General features: G+C 39.1%; 1 protein-coding gene across 1 annotated transcript in view; it reads right to left on the bottom strand.

Annotated features, from left to right (window-relative positions):
- The window catches only part of SND1 (staphylococcal nuclease and tudor domain containing 1), a 419288-nt gene that overhangs the window by 218643 nt on the left and 178967 nt on the right, over positions 1-21678 (bottom strand). The window contains 1 exon segment of the mRNA XM_028525371.2: positions 11078-11178. Coding sequence (XP_028381172.1) covers positions 11078-11178 — 101 coding nt within the window.

Below are 21678 nucleotides of genomic sequence, written 5' to 3'. Positions count from 1 at the left end.
AAGGGTGACCAGTTCCATGCAAAGGTGCAGGGCTGATTTCAGTACTTGATTGATGTGTCTTAGTAACCATGTGAAATACTTAAGGTTCATTAGCACATTTTATCTTTACAACAGTCCTATGAGGAATGAGATTATCATTTCATACACAAGAAAAGACAAAGGCCCAAGGTTACATAGCTATATAGGAGTAGAAGCTTTACCTCAGGTCTGCTCACCTCCAAAGCCTACTTCAAAAAAATATCCACAGAATCTTAATATCTAACTTGCCTTAGACTTCATCTCAACTCTATGCCAAGTGGTCAAAGTTTTCCCATTCCTAAATTCTTCAAAAACACCCAGTACTCAAAAGGAATACCCTCCAAATAATAGCTAATATATTAGCATAAATTAGTAATGGGTAATTGTGCCCTATTTTCTAAACTTTTGAAATTTGTTTTGCTTTTGTTTTTTTTTTTAATTCACTCAGTATGAACTGGAACAAACTCCTGTTAAGGAGCATCACGACTGGGAGATACAAAAATCTATAAAAACTCCAGTCCTGTTTCTTTACCACTTTGTACTGTGCTAGCTACAGGAACTGTAGAGAGAAAGGGGCTGAGAAATGGCATATAAAAGATAAAGAACTTTTGCTTATTGGTAACCATGTCAAATGTCCCCTCTCCTTATCACATCAATTGCACTATCCAAAGGAATAAAGAAAGAATGCTCGAGGGAGGTCAGAGTGACAGACTGAGAACTTATGTCCACATGACATTCTTTACAAGGTCCCACTGAAATGACAGAAAAGACAGATAGGAACAAGAATGAAGCCCTAATGGTGTTAAAAACCAAGAAAGTGTGTTAACAGCATATCAGAAAGTTTGCACAAATCCTGAAAGACAGAGAGCAGATGGTATGAGATGGGTGGAGAATTTGGGGCACCTCAAGGACCTTTATGGACAAATATGAAGCACCACAGTGAGTAGGCTTTAGGGACATCATCTGAGCAGTTGATCAGGAACACCATTCATAAGAACTGGGTTGGCCAGCCTCTCCCTGGTCCCTATGATGCCCACAGAGGTGTTAAGAGGGTTTTTGGCTCTTGGCAAACAAACAAACCAAAGTAGCACAAGGCCCTGGCCAGGTTACTCAGTTGGTTAGAGCACTGTTCTGATACCTTAAGGTTGTGGGTTCTATCACGGGCCAGGGCACATACAAGAAACAACCAATGAATGCATAAGTAAGTGAAACAACAAGTCAATATCTCTCAAATCAATTTTAAAAAATTCTGAGGCATGAAAAGGTACCCTTTTTTAAAAATTAAAAACAAAAACAAGAAATACTCTACCAGCAGTACAGACATTTCTTCAATTAAATACCTTTTATATGTGCTCCTGACATTCCAAAAAACCACCAAAACCCCTAAAAACTAACAGGGCTTGAAAGTAAGAGCAGGGTCATGGGTAGATCACTTAAACCCTATGAAATTTTCTAGCCTAAACACCAGCAAAAACCACCTAGGGTCACAGTGAAATCACTACTGGCAGAGGAGCCTTTAACCCTGGGGTTCTCGTGCCTCCTTCTCCTTCTAGGTGAGGTAGTAGGGGGCTTTTTTACCAATAGAGACCATTTTAATCAAGAGAGAAAATCTGATCCAGGACTAGCCTTTCCTCACTAATCCACGGTTTGAGCACTGGAGGGGTGTCTTCACAGCTTCTCCCACCGTACTTGCAAGCTGTGAACACAGCAGAAAGCCCGAGAGCACAGAGCATGAAGGTTCCTGAAGCCACTAAGCTGTCATGACTTAAACCACAGGAAGTTACTGCTATATATTTCTCAACTTTACATTTTCAGATTTTTCTTTAAGTCCATATATATTGCTAAAGTTTTCCCTTTAACTATTGTTGTTTCAATACTTGAATGTATTTGGGAATGTCACTTACAGACCAACATGACTGCAACTTTATACCAATGAGATCCCCCAAATTACCAATGTCATATGAAATAATTATATGAGATACTTCAAAGAAACACGTGTTATAGAACAGAGGATAGGTGACTCATTTGGGGAAGGACCTTGGATGGAATCTGTAGCCTGAAAGAAAAGCAGAGTATACATGGCATTTGAGAAAGAACTGATAGAGGACATCACAGACCCTATCTCCTATGCCACCCCAGAGAAATATGCTAAAGCTCTCTACCAGCTGAGGAAAACCCCCTCTGCCTTGACAATGTCAGTTGATCTAACATCTGCCTGCTTCCTCTATGTTCTAGGGAAGACACTTTCAGATACCAGGTACAGAAGGGCTGCCTCTGATAACTCCTGTGGCCCTTTCATGATAGAGATGTCTCATGGAAACATCTACTGCAGAGGAACAAACAACCATGCCCTCTCCAACCTGGTCCTTCACAAATATCGATCAAGGTCCACAAAATACTTGAGAACTTACGAAAGAAAACAAATGAACAAAGAACAATTAGTCATGGGGAAAACAGGTAATTCAATGGAAAAGGGTGTTCTTTTATTTTTAAATGATATTCTGAGATATCAGAAAAATACTATATTCAGAATGCTATTAAAATAGAACACTTAAAGACAAAAAATTTAAATATAAATGCTGAAAATTTTTTAAAAAATGGGCTAGAGTAAGAGAAGAGTTAAGAAAATAGTCTCTCTGTAAATTTCATGAGGGCATAAATCATTTCTGTTTTTAACTACCAATATATTCCTGATGCCTAGCACAGTGCATAGTACATACCAGACATTCTATAAATACTTCATAAATGAACTAACATAAGTAAATGAAGGAGGAAGGTGGAAGAGACTGGGAATGCATGAAAATGAATCACTACGCATGGCTGCCCAGCTAAGTAGGCAGGAAAATAATGTTGCAGACATCTCCTTGATTGCAGATGAAAAATGCAAAGGAGATTTAAAAAAAAGAGAGAGAGAAAAATTAGAGGTGTGATGCATAAGATACAATATATTGATAGAACTTCCAGAGTCAGAGGCAAACAGACAGAAAGAAAATAATTCAAGAAGTAACAAAAAACAAATCTCTGTGAGTTGAAGATAAGAGTGTTCATATTAAATAAGCCAACTGAGTATATAAACATAAACAAATAAATAAATAACCACCAAGAAATATTTTAATAAAATTTCAGGAAACCAAACAGAAATAGAAAATTTCCAGAGCCAGAAAAACTTCCACAAACTTTTACCCACGTCCCAAAATCAAGGTTCTTCAACAATGAAAGGCAATCCCACAAAAAGAACTAACTTTCTGAGATACAAGTGGCAGATTAGGATGTGCAAAAAAGGAAAATGGCAGACATACAGAGAGAGACGCACACAGAGAGAATTAGTTTAACATATCTTCGGGGATTTAACAACATAGGATTCTTTTTCTGGAGGTCTGCTCACATTACCACACTTCTGGTCCCACAGTGACACTTTCACAATTGAAACTGCTATGGGGGTGAGAGCGGGTAAATTTTTCAGATCCACTTACATGCAAAGCTTAGAAGACAATTATAGTGACAGAGGAGAAATGGAATGAGGGATATAAATCTTGATAATAGAAAAATATAACTTTAAAAGCAGGAAAAAAAGTGCATTCTAATTCCCTAATCTTTTGCTATAAAGTTCATTAGAATCAGAGTAACTGAATATTCTAAAGTTTGCTATTGGTAAAAGTAAAATAATATAACAAAATTAGGAGATAAAGGGTGTAAATAATAGTGCAAATAGTCAAAAATACCTATCTTTAATATAAACTAGTAAGTAGACACTATCTAGTGCAAAAAGTTTTAAATCAGCAGTGTTGATTTATGAAGTTATAGGGCTAACCATCCAAAAAAGCACACGGCAAATCCTGTTTAAGAAGTTAGCATCTGTGCCAGGTGAGGCAGCAGGAGAGCAAGCAGTCCATTAGGTTCCGGGAGAACATGGAGCAAGAGGGGACCGCAGGGCACTGCCAGGATTCACAGAGCTCCATCAACACTGAATGACCCAAGAGCTATAACGGGAAGAGGAAAAGGACAGCTGGGCTCCAGAGGGTACTTGCTTGATCATTTCATTTTGTCTACTGAGAGGTTAAGTTACTGAGTTATAAAAAATGAAAATATATTAAGAGATTATCTTTCATTCATATTTTAACCTGTTTCCTAGTGGTAAAGTCTCTAAAAGTCCCTGGGAAAACCTAAACAGAAAACCACCTTTGTAGGCACTGTTTAAATAGTCATTTGTGTTTCTTAAAGCAAAAATCTACATTAACACAGTCCTGTGGGCGGCGAAGCCAGTGAATACCCACAGGACTCTGTGGCCTCAGCAACCAGAGCCAAAAAAATGCTGAGAACTGCAGCCAGGAGAGCCTTACCACTCGGAACCATCTTTGTTCATTGCTGTTCCCACTGCCTGGCACATAATAAGTAATCAACAAATATTTACTGGATAAATAAACTGGTAAATCTATTGTTACAGTAGACAGCTCTAGAGGCAGCAACCAGTCCCTCCTCTGAGCCCAGCACCTCACTGAGCTACTACTCTGAGGGCCCACCGAAATCAGAATAGACAGAATTTTTACATTTTCAAACAGGGCCTCTAACTGAGATTATTTTGAACATACTTATATGTATCTTTAAACATTCCAGAATACTTCTCCCTTATAATGAGCTCCCCTTATTTGGAGAAAAGCCTCCCTTTCCCCCAAGGCTCTCCATGTTATACTAGAAGGAGAGAACACAGTGCTCAGCAAAGGATTCTGCTGATTCATATTATCCAAGGCTTCCATTATGAAAAACTTAGTTGTACTTCCATATAGACATGAGGTCCGAACAATAATCCAAACCCAAAAGGTCTTTAAAGAAATAAGATATGGCTGTATGGGTAGACAGTCACAGGATATTTGAACAAGAGAGCTCTGTCAGAAGCTAAACAGTGTTTCCCTGACTCCCACCCTGAACCCTTAACGAATGCCAAGTTCCTTCTCACAGTGCTTTATGGGACAAGTATCTTAAAAATGACTACTATATGAGGTTCATTCAGAAAGTATCTAGTCATGTAATATGAAAAATAAGAGACATTTACTAAGCAAGATACAGAGAACATTGTACATGAGACAATGATGCTTCAGACCCCTTCAAAATAGGCACTTGGGACCTCACACAGTTCTCCCAATCGCCATCGGTTGCCCTGTTGTAGTTTCCCGAATATCATGGATGGTCTGAAATCTCTTCCCTTTCAAAGGCGATTTTAGTTTTGGGAAAATCCACAAGTTGCAGAGCACCGAATCTGGGTTATAGGGGGCCCGAGTCACCTGGGTGACTTAATGTTTCACAAAAACACTCTGCACAAGACATGATGCAGGGCATGCTGTTGTGATCAGGCGGCAGCTACCCATCACCAGTTACCCATAACTGTGGCCCGAATCATCCGAAGTTTCCATGGAGGAATGTTCAAGCTTAATGCAAAATCTGATGCAGATTCACTGCTCTATTCAGTTATTTTGAATGCAACGGCCACACAGTACACATGGTCACTCAAGGGTGTCTACTGCCCCCATTGACTAGTACAGTGAAGTCATCACTGTTATGCACGCTCATTTCAGTCCACTCTCTTTGGCTGACAGGCTACATTAATGTCGTGCAAATCATTCCTGTTATATTAGCAATGGCTGGACTTTTTCCACACAGACCTAGACTTTAGCTAGCAGGCGATAGGTGCAACTATTCAATTATTTCCTTCCAAAGTATTCTAAACTAAATGCCAAAGAGGCTTCCAACAGCCTCAAAACAGGGTATAGGAATGCTTCTGCTATTCAACAGAGCAGAAGTAGCACAACTATATAAATCAAGCAGCCTATGACGTCCAGAAAACACTCTAAGGTACCCTTTTTAGAGGTGGGGGTTGGACAGGTGTTTATGATTTAAGTGGCAGGGGGACGAGGAGGACCTTATTCTGTTGTCTTCTTTTTCCTTCAAAGCAGGAAAAGGTTTGGGAGGGAGTCACTAAGTTTGATGAAATGTAATCAGTAAATCTGGGGAGAAAAGGGTTGTTACCACACAGATCCTACCTCCTGGTTGAGCCACTGACTTTAATACTGTCTCCGTACTTCCTGAGAAGCCGAAAGGGTACTTTCAGGATGTTGTGGGCCACTCTGGGTAAGAACACTAGGCCAGAAAATAGTTTCAAGAGGCCACTTTCTTCCTATGTTCAGCTTAAAACTCAGATATTAGTGTGTTTTAAGATCTGAAAATTTTAAGAGAGAGGAGTTTTGGTGTGATAGTGAAAGCCTTAAAGCTACGTAACTTCAGACAGAAAAGCTGGGGGTATTCCAGAAGGACAAGTCCTAACCTCATGCTTCAGTCATTAATACAACAGCTGAGAAAAGACATATCCCTGCAAACTGGGACCAATGAAAAAGAAAGAAGAAGCAAAAAGAAGTCTTACTCCTTATAAGTTTTAATAGTCTGGTTTATATAAATATAATGAAGACAAGCTGCATCTATGAAGAATCTGAAGAGACCCAAGAAAGTTCATAAAGATGGCTTTGAGTCTGCTGGATGAAAATCCTTAGAACAAAGAGAGAACTAAAACTCTCCAAGCCCAACAGAGCTTTAACAACATCTCTGCTAGCGAGGCCCTGAACTCAAACTGCCATGAAGGGGAACCGCAGGCAGTGGCTTTGCACAGATCATGTCGGGGGAGCACAGATGGGCAATGTGGGGAACCAGGAGATTGAAAGTGCTTCAAAAAGCACTATTACAAAAAAACAAATCACCTCTCAAAAAAAAAAAATGTGTCCTTGTGCAGAAAATAAGCAGGCATTTTCTAACTGTTCCTAGTCCACAGTTCTATCTCTGTGGCATTCACTTTTCCAAAATGGACTGGGTCTATTGTCCTCTGTTACTGTGAAACAGTTCACACAATGGGAAACACTGGGGAAATCTTAGTGACACTATATCTACTGGGCATGTGACAATTTTCCAGGGATGGGGGTTGGGGTGGTGCTAATTATGAGTGTGTATGTGTGAAGCTTGACCCTAAGTTATATATTTCAGGTGCCCCTTTATAAATGTGAACAAATTTTCTTTTAGCACCTTTCTTTGAAAATGTGATATGCAAAAAGGTATGAGCAATCAGTTAATAGAATATACAGGTTTGCCAAATTGGAGCTCAAAGTAATTGGGATGTCCAGCACAAGTAAAGGTCACCCAGAAAAATTTCACTCCTCAAGAATGCTCTGGCAATAACTAAAGAATGAGATTTTAATCACTGAAGCTAATTACATAGAAAACTAAATTACAAGAAGAGTTATTTGAGTGTCTTAAATACAATAAAAAGTAATTAACAGGAAGAGCCATCTCGACAATTTTATGTCACCAACTGGGCCTAAAAGGATCAGTTCATTCCCAACCTGGGAGCCGCAGAATGAGAAACAGCTCAAAGTTTGATCTTTTTATTTTTTATTGAAACTATTTTGATCAACAGATAACAACTCTTGCCAACTCCACAGTGAAGTCAATAAAAAAAAACCACTTAAATCTATTAGAGGAAGGATGAACCTTGTTTTGATTCCCCAGAGGGAAAGAGATGGAGAGTTGAAGCCTGCCATCCAGAGGGGCCCCCCCGAGATCCTGTGACTGGACTCCCTCCCACAGATTAAGAGGGAAAACAGAAGGATTGGACTGGACTTTATCGAGGATACAGATGATTCACACACCTGGGCATGTAAAATATATTTTAAAATCTGCTTTGAAATAACCCCGTAAGAATCTCTATCTCATCTGCCTCCTCATTCTCATCATCCTGGAATCAGCAGCAGGAGAGAAGCTCTTCCAGAGTCAGAGAATCCCAGCTGATCTCCCGAATAACAGGAAAGCCATTAGATGCTATGAAGGCCAATATGGAGGAGGATAAGCCTACGGATGATGACAGACACAATTTAGACTGGACTGCTTCTTAATTCTGCAGCATGTCTATGAGCTTGGACAAAAGCCTGTCTTTGAAAGAGGCAATGAGTTACTACAAAAACTCTCCTAGCTAACCTTCCCTTAACTGGTCTGGACTTTCTATGACTCACTAAACCTGCTTGCTGATGCCAGTCAGAGCGACTGAGGGCCACTGTGACACAACTGTGCACTTCTGCTGCAATCTGTTGTACCATTTGTTTCTGTCTTCAGATTTATGTATACTGGCTGTGCTTGTTATTTTCATTATGTAATTCATTAAATGTTAACATTAATAATTAAAATATGAGTACAAAAAGAATGTATATGAAATCAGTTGAATACTTTAAAAAGGTTTAATAATGAGAAACTGCTTTAAAATGGCTGCAAAATAAGTACCAGCAGGATGACTGGAATAGAGAAAGGTGTGAATCACAAAGGTCTAGGGTTCCATGATTAGTGTTTTCAAGTCCACACGCCGAAGAGGACGTTATGCAATACCGCACAGCTGATCCATGCTGCCCATACATCAAAGGTTTGAAATGCATGTATATTTCTGCTTAAAATGAAATTAAAATGTTTGAAATAAAAAACATTAAATCCCTTTCTCTAGCCAATATTTTTTAATAACTAACCTTTAAAGTCAGATGGAATGTTTTTAGAGTACCTTAATTCTGAATATAAGATGAGTATTTTGACATTTTTATTAATAATTCAACTTTTCTACAATATTATTTGGAATTGTTTAAGCATAGAGAATTCAGGAAAAATGTAAATAAAAACAAAGTCAAGGCAAAGGGAAAATAAAGAGAAGCTGTGAGTGAGACTGGAATATAAAAAGCACACTACCAGGTAAACCTTCTAGAAATGCACTCTTTGGGCACCCAGCCCCTAACAGTCAAACAGAAGTGAAGAACTGTCAGAAATAAGTTTTTAAATGTTGATCAGATAAAAAGAAACCTGTAAGTCCAAAGAAACATTTAAGTACTCCCTGTTATGCTCAATATACGGACAGTTTGCAATATAGTAAGCAAATCATTCACAAACTCATTGAACTATCAAATAAATGCTGAATGAGACCACAACAAGGAATAAGAGAGGCAAAAATCACTATCTTCAGGGAGCTTGATGTCCAGCGAGAGCTGGTCCCAACAATATCACTAAGTCCTATATTTCTCCCATTTGCAGCTGAGTAGTTTACTCCAAAGTCTAGCTTAGTAGAAACAAATCTAAGAGGGAACTTTATGGCTCTCAGCTAGCCTGCCAGGCTGGTCTAATTCAAGGTAAATACTTTGGTAAATCATAACAAAAATATTATTTCTTACAATCTAACGACAACAACCAGGAAAGAGAAGGTCAAGGTTATCATCCCTGGCAGGAACCTGAAGTACAGATACACGATGTTGTCATTGAGACCAATCAACTGTGGTAACTGATCAAACGGATTAAAAGGTTGGCATTTTCTTCCCAACAATCTAACCAAAACGTTGGCTGGAACCGAGTCACCTGAACCTCTGCAGAAAGGCAGGCTATTCTGAAGGAGTTATCTTGGTCAAAGCCAAGATCAATGCAGTTGAAACCTCAAGGTTTCATTGCATGGGGCATGGCCATAATATCCTACACTGGAAAAAATTTTAAATCGGCTGTCTCCAAAACTGACTTTAAAAAAAGGAACAACAACAACAACAAGAAAAAGGACGCCCTCAGAATATCTGATTTTAAGTAGTATAAATTTATGTTAAAATTATGCCTCAGTGGTACCTAAATAAAAAAACAACTCACTCTAAAAGGTTGTTTAGATAAACAGGAGTGAAAGCCATCTGCCAAAAATAAAGATGTGCATTTTTACAGTAGTGGTGTTGCTTTTACCAGTAATTAGATGGGAGGAGCAGTTATCTACTGAAAGGATTCATTGTCTGTAACAGTAAAATTTTAATATAGAGAATAACAACTTTCCAGCTCTCATAGTACAGAAGCTTGCATCAAGCTCCTAAGTGGTGATGAATTAATAATAAACACTGCAAGTTATACAGATAGAGAATGACCAAAATATTTCCTATATTCTCCCATTTCAAAATTAGCTGGTTTGTCAAGAAGCTGCTTCTAACAAAACATGATACCTGTGATGGTGTTAAGGTAACGACATCAAAAGTCTACATTAAGTTCCTCTCGGCCAAAATGAAGTCTCTTATTTGTTATAGGAGAGGTAACAGTGCCTAAAAATAGTATCTCCAAATGTGATGATACGAATGAAGGGAAAAGGTTCCCATTTGGTAGGAGAGCTTCTGGAAGGTACATTTGCTCCAAGATCCCCTTTCCTTTCAGAGGCATGCTGGGACTTAGAGATGTTTCTCCTAACAGACTTCACTGTACTTTCAATGAGACAATCCCCGTTTTGATGAGAAACCTATTCTCTTCTTCCCTTCCATCTTGCCCCCTTAAAAGATAAGAAAACGACCAGCTTGGAAACAAACAGCATTTAAGATTGTTAAATAGAGAAGGAAACAATTACCATGCTGGTAGGGTTTATGCAGAGTAAGAATTGCTACTGGGGACTGACTGTTCTAATATTTATTGTGGAGCATGGCCCAGCAGGCTTCCTCCCTCCCTCATCAGATGCTGCCCTTGAAAGAGCGTTCATCAATCAAGCCTTCAAGAGACTTTGGAATATAACCAGGAGACAGCCCGCACAGTACAAGAGAAAGACCCTGTCATCTACTGATTACACACATCTACACAAAGAAAATGTCCAATTAACCTCTCTTCTTCTTCCCTCTTTTTCTTTTGGGGGGTCGGGGACGGGGGAAGTCTATAATTGAACTTCCTAAGTAATATGCAGAGAATCTTTCTAACTACTTTTGGATAGTCCCTAGGGCCTGAATGACACTCAATAAATGGCATTATTAATAGTAATAATGTATGCTACATAGTGCCAGGTACACAGAGCCCAAGAAATCTTAAATAACAATAATAATGAAGTACATGATTAGCTAGTGAGTGATTATAAAGTACTGTGCAAACACAAAGTGCTACACAGGCACATAATCATCATAAATCATTGTGTTAGGAGCAATAGAAAGCAAATCAGGGTGAAAGGAAAGAGAGATGTGAATGAGGAGAGAACTCTTAGTTACGGCGGAGCACTCACATTCCTCCAATGGTGACAGTGGCACAGGTACGCTCTGAAAAGGCAGGCACCGTCTCTGTGGCTGGACTGGCTGGTCTGATGTAGTCCACAGTCACATTGACCTGAACATAAAAAATCAAGGAAGTTAAGGTTGGGAGTCTGCAACACAGCTCACTAGGAAAAATTTATGTTGGCACAATCATGAAATCTCACCTCATTTACACTTTGATTTTCTGGATCTAATATTTTAAGAAACAACAACTGAAAGACAACTGAGCCACACACTAGTCAAAAATATTTACACAAAAGCTGTAGCTGATAGAGGACTGTCATCCAAAATATACCCCAAACTCTTAAATGTCAACCATGAGAAAATGAACAACCCAATTTAAAAATGGGCAAAATACCTGGACATCTCACCAAAAGACTTAGAGATGGCAAATAAGTACATGTAACGATGTTCCACTTACCCCGGCTGGTGTGGTTCAGTGGACTGAGTGCTGGCCTGTGAACCAAAGGGTCGCTGGTTTGATTTCCAGCCAGGGTACATGCCTGTTGCAGGCCAGGTCCCCAGTAGGGGGTGCTTGAGAGGCAACCACACATTGATGTTTCTCTCCTCTTTCTCCCTCCCTTCACCTCTCAAAAATAAATAAAATCTTAAAAAAAAAAAAGATGTTCTATGATGTATGTCATTGGGGAAATGCAAATTTAAACAACTGAGCTACCACTACATACCAATTAGAATAGCCAAAACCCAGAAAACACTGACAAGAAATGCTGGTGAGGATGTATAATAGGAATTCTCTTTCCTTTTCAGTGGGAATGCAAAATAGGACCCACTTTGAGACACAGTTTGGGGGTTTCATACAAAACTAAACATACTTTACCATACATTCCAACAGCAGAAAACTTACACAAAATTTGCATAAAGTTGTTTATAGTAAGCTTTATATATAATTGCCAAAACTTGGAAGCAACCAACACATCCTTCAGTAGTTGGATAAATAAACTGTGGTTCATGAAGAAGTCAAAGAAATGTTATTCAGTGCTAAAAAAAAAAATGAGCTATGAAACCATGAAAAGACATGGAGGAAGTACATATTACTGAAGGAAAGAAGCCAATCAAAAAAAGCTACATATGATATAATTTCACTGTGGTATTCTGGAAAAGGCGAAACTATGAAGAAAGTAAAAAGATCAGTTGTTGCCAGGGGCTAGGGGAACAACACAGGGATGAACAGGCACAGCAGCAGATTTTTTACAGCAGTGAAACTCCTCTGTATGATACCGCAGTGAGGGATCCATGGCACTGCACACTTACCCAAACCCACAAAAAGCACAGCATCGAGAGTGAGCACCAGTGTAACCACCTGCAGACTCTGGATGATGATGCGTCAGTGCAGGTTCATGTAGGTTGTAAGAAATGTACCACTGGCGGGGGGCTGTGATAGTATCAAGCAGGGCTTGGGGGAGGACAGGAACTCAGTACTTTCTGCTCAATTTTGCTGTGAACCTTAAAAAAAAAGGTGACTGATACCAAAAGACAGACCAATAGCTAAACATTTAAGATCCCAATGAAATCATACTGGTCAGAGCAGAGGTTTGGAGTGTCCCTGAAGGCCCTCTTCGTATTACGGCAAAGCAGTTCTTTAACCTTCAGACCTCTCTAAAGTCAGACTTTAAAATATATGAGATGCCTCTACAGAAAAACTGCATGTAATTTCAGTCTGCCATGAATTCTCAAGGGCCAAGTTAAGAACTATCAGGAAAAATAAACAAGATGACCAACACAAAGATGCTTGGGACTGGTTTCACAGTTTTGTGAGTCAAAACGTATGGCTAACTACACCTAATACCAAAAAAGGCTGGCATTAGGAAATTCTGAAACCAAGATTAGAATGGACCAGAAGAACCTTTACATGTTGAGTTAAGAAACGATATGTATACAAATAGGTTAGAAAGTAAGGAGCCTAAAATAGGAAAGCTGGTTAATCCTAGTTTACACTAAATATATGGATTATAGACATACTGAGTAACACTTTTTCTTTATGAAACCTTTTAAGATAAACATGTTTATTTGCCAAAAGAAATAAGTATGTAATAACCCTTAGGAAATATACGAGGTCTGTTTTTATAATTAAGGTATATGTTTGGCTTGGGTCAAAGGTTTCATACCTGTACCAAAGAGACACACTGGGTTTAGCAGCCTGAAGCCAGCCGCGCAGCCTGAAAGCCCAGAATCCCATTTTCTAAACGTGTCTTTAGTTCCCACTGATCAGCTTAAAGCACATAGCACAAGCTTCAAGTTCAGCCACACTGCTAGTGGGTACCATTAAAATCCTTTCAAACTGTTCTTCAAAAACTCATTTTAAAATGAATATGGAAATTTTGAAAAGGACAGCTGCCTCAAAATTCCAACAATTAGATCACTCAATTACTTGAACACTCCATCTGATGACCTATTTTAAAATTGATTTTTAGAGAAGAGTTGGGGGGGGGGCGGGAGACATCAATTTGTTGTTCCGTTTATTTATGCATTCATTGGTTGCTTTTTGTATGTGCCCTGACCAGGAATCGAAACTACAACCTTGAGGTTTTGGGACAATGCTCTAACCAAATGAGCTACCCGGCCATCTAATCATGTTTTAAAAGCAACAAAGAGCTATGCTAGAGAGAAAGCCCATTAAGAGCCAAAAGTAAAAAGCACTGTCATAATACAATAACATAGAAAAGAAGACAACATGAAGAATGACTTCTACCATCAGGTGTCTGCACTGAAATTATTGCTCCATCTTAGCAACTTTCTAAAGCTAAGGAGATGGGTACATGTGAGGAACATGACCAGACTGGGGTGGGGCTAAGGCTGAACAACTTCTACCTCCAACAAAAAGGTTTCAGTAGTTCCCCTGTGTGCAGCCAGCCAGAGTTAGGGGAAGGAGTGGGGGGTCTACACACAGAGATTCAAATCCTCCAGAGGGAAGAAGGTCTCTATGCATCTACGTTGATACACTTGACTCTCCTCCGGCAAAGTCCTACAACAAATCTACAGAAGCAGGAAGAGGGCCAGGAGTACACTTGGATATCTTCTGAAGTCATGGCAAAATCACACAGCAGTGTAGAGAGAAGCTCAAGGGTGCCCACACCATGGAATGTGAAGTAACTCAGGGCCACAGTACGAAGGGGCACAGTCATAGTGTATGGTCCAATTTGGGGCATTTGGTGGGAACTCAAACAATACATGGAGATAAGTAAGGAGGTCCATGTATCTTTTCACTTAATCCATCTAACAAGGTCAAGCCCTCAGTTCTATCACCACAGGAAAGAAATACATCCCTACTTAAGAACAAACTAAGTGAAACTCAAAAGTTACCTTGCACCAACCTATGCCAAGCCTCCTCCTCAGCAGACAGGAGTGAAGAGCAGCTCTTTAGTGCCAAATACACTGCACAAAGTCACATTAGCTCTCTACTCAGAATGAATGCCAATTTATCAAGAAGGCCACTTGCATGGTAGTGGTGGTAGTGGTGAGCACAGGGGTGAGAAGTGATGGTGGGGGGTAATGATAATAAACAAAAATGAACACTGAGCATTTCATTTCCCTCCAAAAGGCCAAAAGACATGATATCCCAAAAAATGTCTCTCAGGGAGATCAATGGGAAGAGAAAAAGAAAAGTATTTAATCTTCAATAAACAAAAGAACCAAAAGCTACATTTACCTGCCAACTACTTTTTTCCTATATCTAGAGAAAGAGAACTGAAAATAAGTAGGAAAATAAAGAGCTCACTGGGGAAGCATCATTATTAAAGAAAATCTCACATACAAATGAGGCCCTGAGAATAACCCACAGCCAAGACACACACCTGCAGGCAGCTATGACAAATCAGGAATTAAAGTCAACGTGTAATTAGCATTTATGTCCCTCTCCTGTGGATTCTGAGATCTGCCCCCCTACCTTGGAGTTTTTCATCCCTAGATACTCACCACTGGCTTGTCGATCACTTGGAGAAATAAAAACCCGCACAGTTTAAATAGTTTCAATTAAACAACTGCAAATATTAGCAACATCTTTGTCTGAATAAATGATAACCTGAATTTTGTGGCTGTGGGTAAGTACCTAAGGGATGGCAGAGTTAGAGAGACGTAACAGGATAATGCAGATGAGGTTCCCATTTGTGTAGCAAAGACACTCCTGGAAGGTCTGGTATACAAGTTCATACTCTGCACGCACTTGACACAAAAGCAGGTCCTGATCCCTTTACACAGAGAGGACTATTAGCCAGGGGCGCTTTCTTGGTCCCACCCGTCATGCTCTTTCCTATCACATCTTTGCTCTCACTTTTTCGTCACCTGGAAAATGAGCACACTAGACTAGAATATCAGAGCATGACTACACTCTAGAATTCTAAAAAGATAACTTAGTTCAAAATTGTGTACTACATAATGGTTTCTTGGATCTGTGTAATGATGAGGCAAACTGAGCCTTTCTTAAAATGGATGGAAAATGTTTTTCAGTTATATTTTTGTGAGCCTCTCTTAGATAAGATTAAGGTTTCTCTTCAGGTACTCCCCAAACCAATACAACTGTGCCAATCAACGCCAGACCACTGCGGTAGCCAGGAGAACAAAGAGACCCACTCTATGCCACTCTGTAAACCATAGAGCCCGGCACGTGTTAGGGGAGCCATACCTTGTGAGTGTGCTCCCTGGGTGCTTCAAGCTCCCTCCCTTTCTCCTTTGTCTACACCTTGTTTTCAGTACACCTTCTTTTGAATGTTTTGCCTCCTCTCTTGATTTCTATCCTGAGGGATGGGGCAAGAACCCCTTCCCAGGTGACAATCCCTACCTTACACTTACTAGAATAAACTGGAACACAGAGTATAAGCTCCCAGAGAGGGGCAACCATGTCTTTTATTCACCAAAACTACCGTCTTAGGGCCTGTAACATAGAAGGGTGTATAATAAATATTTGTTTCATGAATGGAGATATGTAATCAGGAAACCAAACAACAAAATTCGGAAGGACACTTTTGAAATGAGGGGGCTAGGCATTCTGAAAACCATTTTATCAAGCTGCTGACAATTCTGCTGCCCTATTAACAAAAATACATTAAAGAATGAGGGAGAGGAGGAATATTTTGAAATTGTAATAAAGCTTTAATCAAAACCATTCCTATAACAGATTAAGCAAGCAAAACATATATAATTTCCCACATTATTTGTTTTTCAAAGAGGTTCAAAAGGGAGGGGGGAGGGAGGGAGGGAGGGAGGAAAAGGGTAGCAGGCAATCTAATTCATATTTGGTTCATTAGATTGTGGAGCTTTTCTTAAAAGCCATTTCAAGGACCCTTCAGAGGAACTAAAATGAGAATTAGGACTGAATTTACATCTTAATCTCTTATAAAGACCGGAAGCAGTTTAGTACAAAAGAATAGCTTTGGGCCACATATAAGGAATTCCGAGGAGCTATGAATATTCTTCACATAACTAATCACTACATAAGTCTCAAACCATCAAAGAACTTCAACCTGATAATGCTGATGATAATGAAATAACAAAATCTGAACTACCTATGCATAAAAGATAAGGTAGGGGAAAAAAACAACTGCATGCCCACATTTCCTTGGCAGAGCCTGAGTTTAGTTTTCATATAACTAGGGCTATCATGTGTAGCTATTTACATAATTGACATATAATCCCACCCACTATTCCACGTGGCCGATCATAAATTCACAAAGAGCTGCAATAAATACCCTGTCTCTCAAAATGAGCTCTAATATGACCTGTCACTCTCAAGACAGAACTTCCAGGTAGTCATGAAAAGCCTCCACGCACCCCAGGTACAGAAAAGACAGTATCATCTAAGCGAGTGCAGCTAATACAGCCTGGAGACGCAAATAATTAGTATAAAATGTTTTGTTAGAATGAGAGAACAAACTCTGGAGCTGCTATGCTGATGTGTATGAACTGTGTGAACTTGGGTAAGTTATTTAACTTCTCTGTGCTTCAATTTAACATGGATATCTCTGCCTATCTTGCTGTTATAAGAAGAAGTGCATTAATATACATGAGGCATTTAGAGCAGGGTCTGACTCATAGTAAGCTCTATGAGTCAGTTATTTTTAGATAAACATATACTGATTTTCTTAAAGGAGAGCCTAGCACACAGTAACTGCTAAATAAGTATCCACAAGATAAATAAAGACACCTAGAAACACACACACACACACACACACACACACACACACACACGATGAATGTTGACTTAAATCATTAGACTACTGAAATCATAAGTAAGACTCAATTAAATACACTTTTCTCCTTAAGGAACCATAGCAAACAAGAATATATACCTCATGCATATTCATTCCAACTTAGAAATAAATAGGGCTTATTTTAAAGAATGATATACCATTTAGTATTTATTTAGACATTTTCCAGATTAATTTTGCAGTACCAATTACTGGAGATTTTATTTACTGAATATAATTGAAGCAGTGTATAGGGAATCATCTCAATTAATAGGTTAACAAAGATATTTTGGGAGAATACTCTTTGCCTTACAAAATTAGGAAGACAATGAACAAAAAGACCAAGTTTCCATTTGCTCTGAACATGATAGAAGCTTCCATAATGCTCCTCAATATTTATGTATTCTCACTCTTCTTTTACTGCTAAAAAGCGCCTTATGTAATTACTCCAAAAATATATGAGCTATGTATTTTTCTACATTTTAAAACACATTTTAGTCACTGATTCATCTAGATATAGGACGAGCTTCAAAACAAACTGCTGGGGAGGCCCATGGTTCTGCTTCCAGACACGCTCTCGGCTCACCTCCCAGCTCACCTCCCGGGTGAGCGGCAAGCACTGGAGGGGCTGGCTACTCAGCGCAAGAGGATGTCAAGCTTGCCTCCTCCTAGGCAACCAGTGTGGCAAGAAAACAATGAGAGTCACAAGTGGGAGCAACACATGCAACTTTACATTTCCTAATAACAACATTTAAAAATGAAAAAAGAGACAGATGAAGTTATTTTTAAAAACATTTCTTATTTAGCTCAAAATATCTCAGATGTTATCTCCATTGGGACCAGCCACAATTCAAGTGCCCAACAGCCGCATACAGTTGCCACACGGGGCTGTCAGGCACAGGACTCTAAGCCTTACTCCTCTATTGCATTATCTAGCTTTTGCGGTTCTAACTTTATTTCTCCCTGGGAACTTTTGTTATCTTCTATTTTGTGAATACTTGTAAACAGTCTTAAACCATATATGAAAAACCATGGTATGAAAAACCAGGTATAAAATGTTTAGCCTTCATTTTATTTTAAAAAATATGTTACCTCACTAGACTAGAAAGACAAGGCAATTCCTTTTTTAGTTTCAAAAAAGAATCTGGGGTGAAATAATAAATTTTAGGAAGGGAAAAAAATTCCTCCAATTTATAACTACCAATACTTTGATGAAGATACTTTTCAGGAACTTCTATCAATTCAATAGCAGTATTTTATTTATTCTTGTTTTGCTGACACAATTCTAGAATTCCTTACCTTAGTGTCTGAAATTTATTCTAATGGATGGATGGTGACTAGAAATTCAGGTGAAAGAAATATGGTTTTGTAGTTATGAATAATGCTTCTGCTGACTACTGATATTATTAAAAAGAAAATGAGTAACTGGTAGATGTGAACTATTTATTTTTATAACCATAATCCAAAGCTGAAATTTATATGCTCCATTAGCACACCTTTGAGATCTGGTATCTGTTAAATGAAAACTTTCACAGATACACTGACAAAAGATTATACAACTACACTGCAAAGATAAACCAATGCTCCCTACTTCTCCAATCCAGGCTAGATGTATTCTGTAACATCCCCTTCAAAATCACTGTCATCAGCTGCTGAGGCTGGTTGTTTACTCACACATATTCATGTTGCTTTCTCCCATCTACAATCGTATTTCCAAACTCCCCCACATAGTCAGAACTATTTTAATCACATTTCATTTTCATCAACCGGATGTTAATCTATACTGCTCACAAAACTCTATAAGCAAAGTCAAGGGACTTTCTTATTGCTACATCTGTGGCAAAATGAACCCCTTACCACCACTCCCCACTCCCAACTCCCCTGCTGAATGAGCAGAGGCTTTTTTATCTGTTTTGAGGAAAGAGGTAAAATCCAGCTTAACACAGGGCCACTAGGGACATTAAGAAATTCTATCTGACATTAGGCATTCACTGAAGTGGACATCAGCGCTCTATAATAAACATTAGGTTTGGTAAATATTTAATTAGAAGCCTACACTGGCATGAGACCCACAAATATAAGTGAAACCATTTCACATAAGGGGCCATTAGAGATTGTTATCACTACTTCTGGAAATCTTTGCCAATATGACAACAACCATGTCATTAAAATCAACCAGATATATACTGCACCATTTATAGTATGAGAGGAATAATAGGCACATATAAACTATTACGGAAACACAGTCTGACAACTGAAAATATTTCAAGTAAATCTGATAGAGATCACAGAGAAAAAACAGAGGGCACTATTTGAAAACAACCTTGCAGCTGCCAGAATTTCCTTTAATCCTCTTGATTCAAGTGCTTAAAACCTACAAATACATTTAAAAAGTGTATTTGTGCTAGTGCCCTGACCATTCTCTCACTCACTACTGTATCATGGTGTAATTCATCCCAGTACCTAATTTTAACGCCAACTGCTTGTCCCTCAAGAAGAATGCTGGGGCCCCAGAAGCACTACTGAAAACTGCCCCTGTGCCCCCTGCATGTCTCATCTTACTCCTCACGAGAGCGACAATCTCCTCCTGCCTTCTCTGGAGGAGAGAAGTTGAGTGTGGATCTTTTTTCTCCTTTATACAAGTGTCAATCACATTCATCTGTGTCCAAAATTTCCAAGGTCAGCATCAGTCAGGGGAAATTAAATCACTTCGTCCAGAACTCTCCCTGGAGGAGTTCCAGCCACACAAGCAGCACAAATATACAGAGATACTTATGCCTTTGTGAAGAATACACACAATGTCACCCAGTCTTCAAAACAACAATGGTAACAAAACTATGATGCGAAGCTTAGGGACATAAAGAAAGGGAGTGTGCTTAATGACATCTAAGAAAAATTACTGGGGAAAAAAGGATATCATTAAGACATGGATAAAAACAGAGGTTATGTTACATTTTCTCTGCAAACACACGCCAGTCTGTGAAGGCAATGTCTCCACTCACCGAAAGACGAAACTGGAACACCTGAGTAATAAAAGTGGGGGCTAAAGTATTCAGCCTGCCAAGAGTTCCAATAAATTCTATTGCTCTGGGGGTTAAGTATTGTCTGGGTGAGCAAAGTCAGTATAGAAAAGCCCTCCTTCATTCACTACAGTTCAGAGAACACCCATTTCTCCAGCATGCCCATGAGCTGGCATTTAGAAATCACTCAGACAAAGGAAATATATTTATATTCAGTTAATTTAACTAAAGCCCACACTTAGAATGGTTTATTGGACTAAAAGAAGCGTGTCATGACCTCAAAGGAGAATTATGAAGAAAAATATAATTCTTAAGGCCTGTGAATGGCACAAAGAAAAACAGCTCAAGGATGCTGCTCTTCTGTTACATAAAATATTTTCGATTTTGTCCCAAGGAAAGATTCCAAGATAGTCAGGTGTTAACATCATAGGTCTTTCTTACTTTATACATGCCAGCCTCTCCCTGTATTTCACACAGAACATAGAGGCCTACTAAATGAAACGAGGTTCCTTGATCAAAGGCACAGCGTGCATAGAGCAATAACACTTAAGGCCAATGTCTGAAACTCCACACAGACACTGATCAAAGACCAACTTGAGTTGCATTAAGGTCTCCTGACTTATAGCTATTGTTTTAAAAAACAGTATATATGCATACAGCCAATCCTCAGGCCACAAACACATTACATATTCAGAAACTAGGTGATTAGCACTGAACAATAAACATAGGTCAAATGGTGTTTTCATCACAAACAGCCCAAATTCATGAAGTAAGCTAGCTCTAGGTAGCTGTATAGACGAGGAAGCCTTCTCCCAGGCTCATAGTTAGTTCTCCAGTGTCCACAACTAACCTTTTCAGGGACAAGAAGGAAAATTATTGCTCAGGTTGTTCAAAAAATTAAAAACAGAATTACTATAAGACCCAGCAATTCTGTATTTGGATATATTCGACCTAAAAGAACTGAGAGTGGGGTCTCAGAGATATTTGCACCCTGTGTTAATAGGAGCATGATTCACAATAACCAAAAGCTGGAAGCAATCCATAAATCCATCAGTGGATGAATGGATACACAAAAGGTGGTATAAACATAAAATGGAGTATTATTTAGCCATAAAAAGAAAGGATATTTGGCACATGCTGTGACTTAGCTGGACCTCAAGGACATTAGGCTATGTGTAGTAAGCAGTCAGAAAATCAGAATACTGTACAATTCCACTGAGTGAGAAACCTAGAGTAGCCCAACTCCAAGAAACAAAGCAGAATGGTGATTGCTGGTGGCTGGAGGGAGGAGGGAATGGGGAATATTACTTAATAGGCACAGAATTTTGGTATTGTAGCATGAAGTTCTGGAGA

This window comes from Phyllostomus discolor, chromosome 10, assembly GCF_004126475.2.
Source record: "Phyllostomus discolor isolate MPI-MPIP mPhyDis1 chromosome 10, mPhyDis1.pri.v3, whole genome shotgun sequence".
Taxonomy (NCBI): Eukaryota; Metazoa; Chordata; class Mammalia; order Chiroptera; family Phyllostomidae; genus Phyllostomus; species Phyllostomus discolor.
The sequence above is the reverse complement of the archived record's forward strand: the minus strand, read 5'-3'. Positions and strand labels throughout refer to the sequence as shown.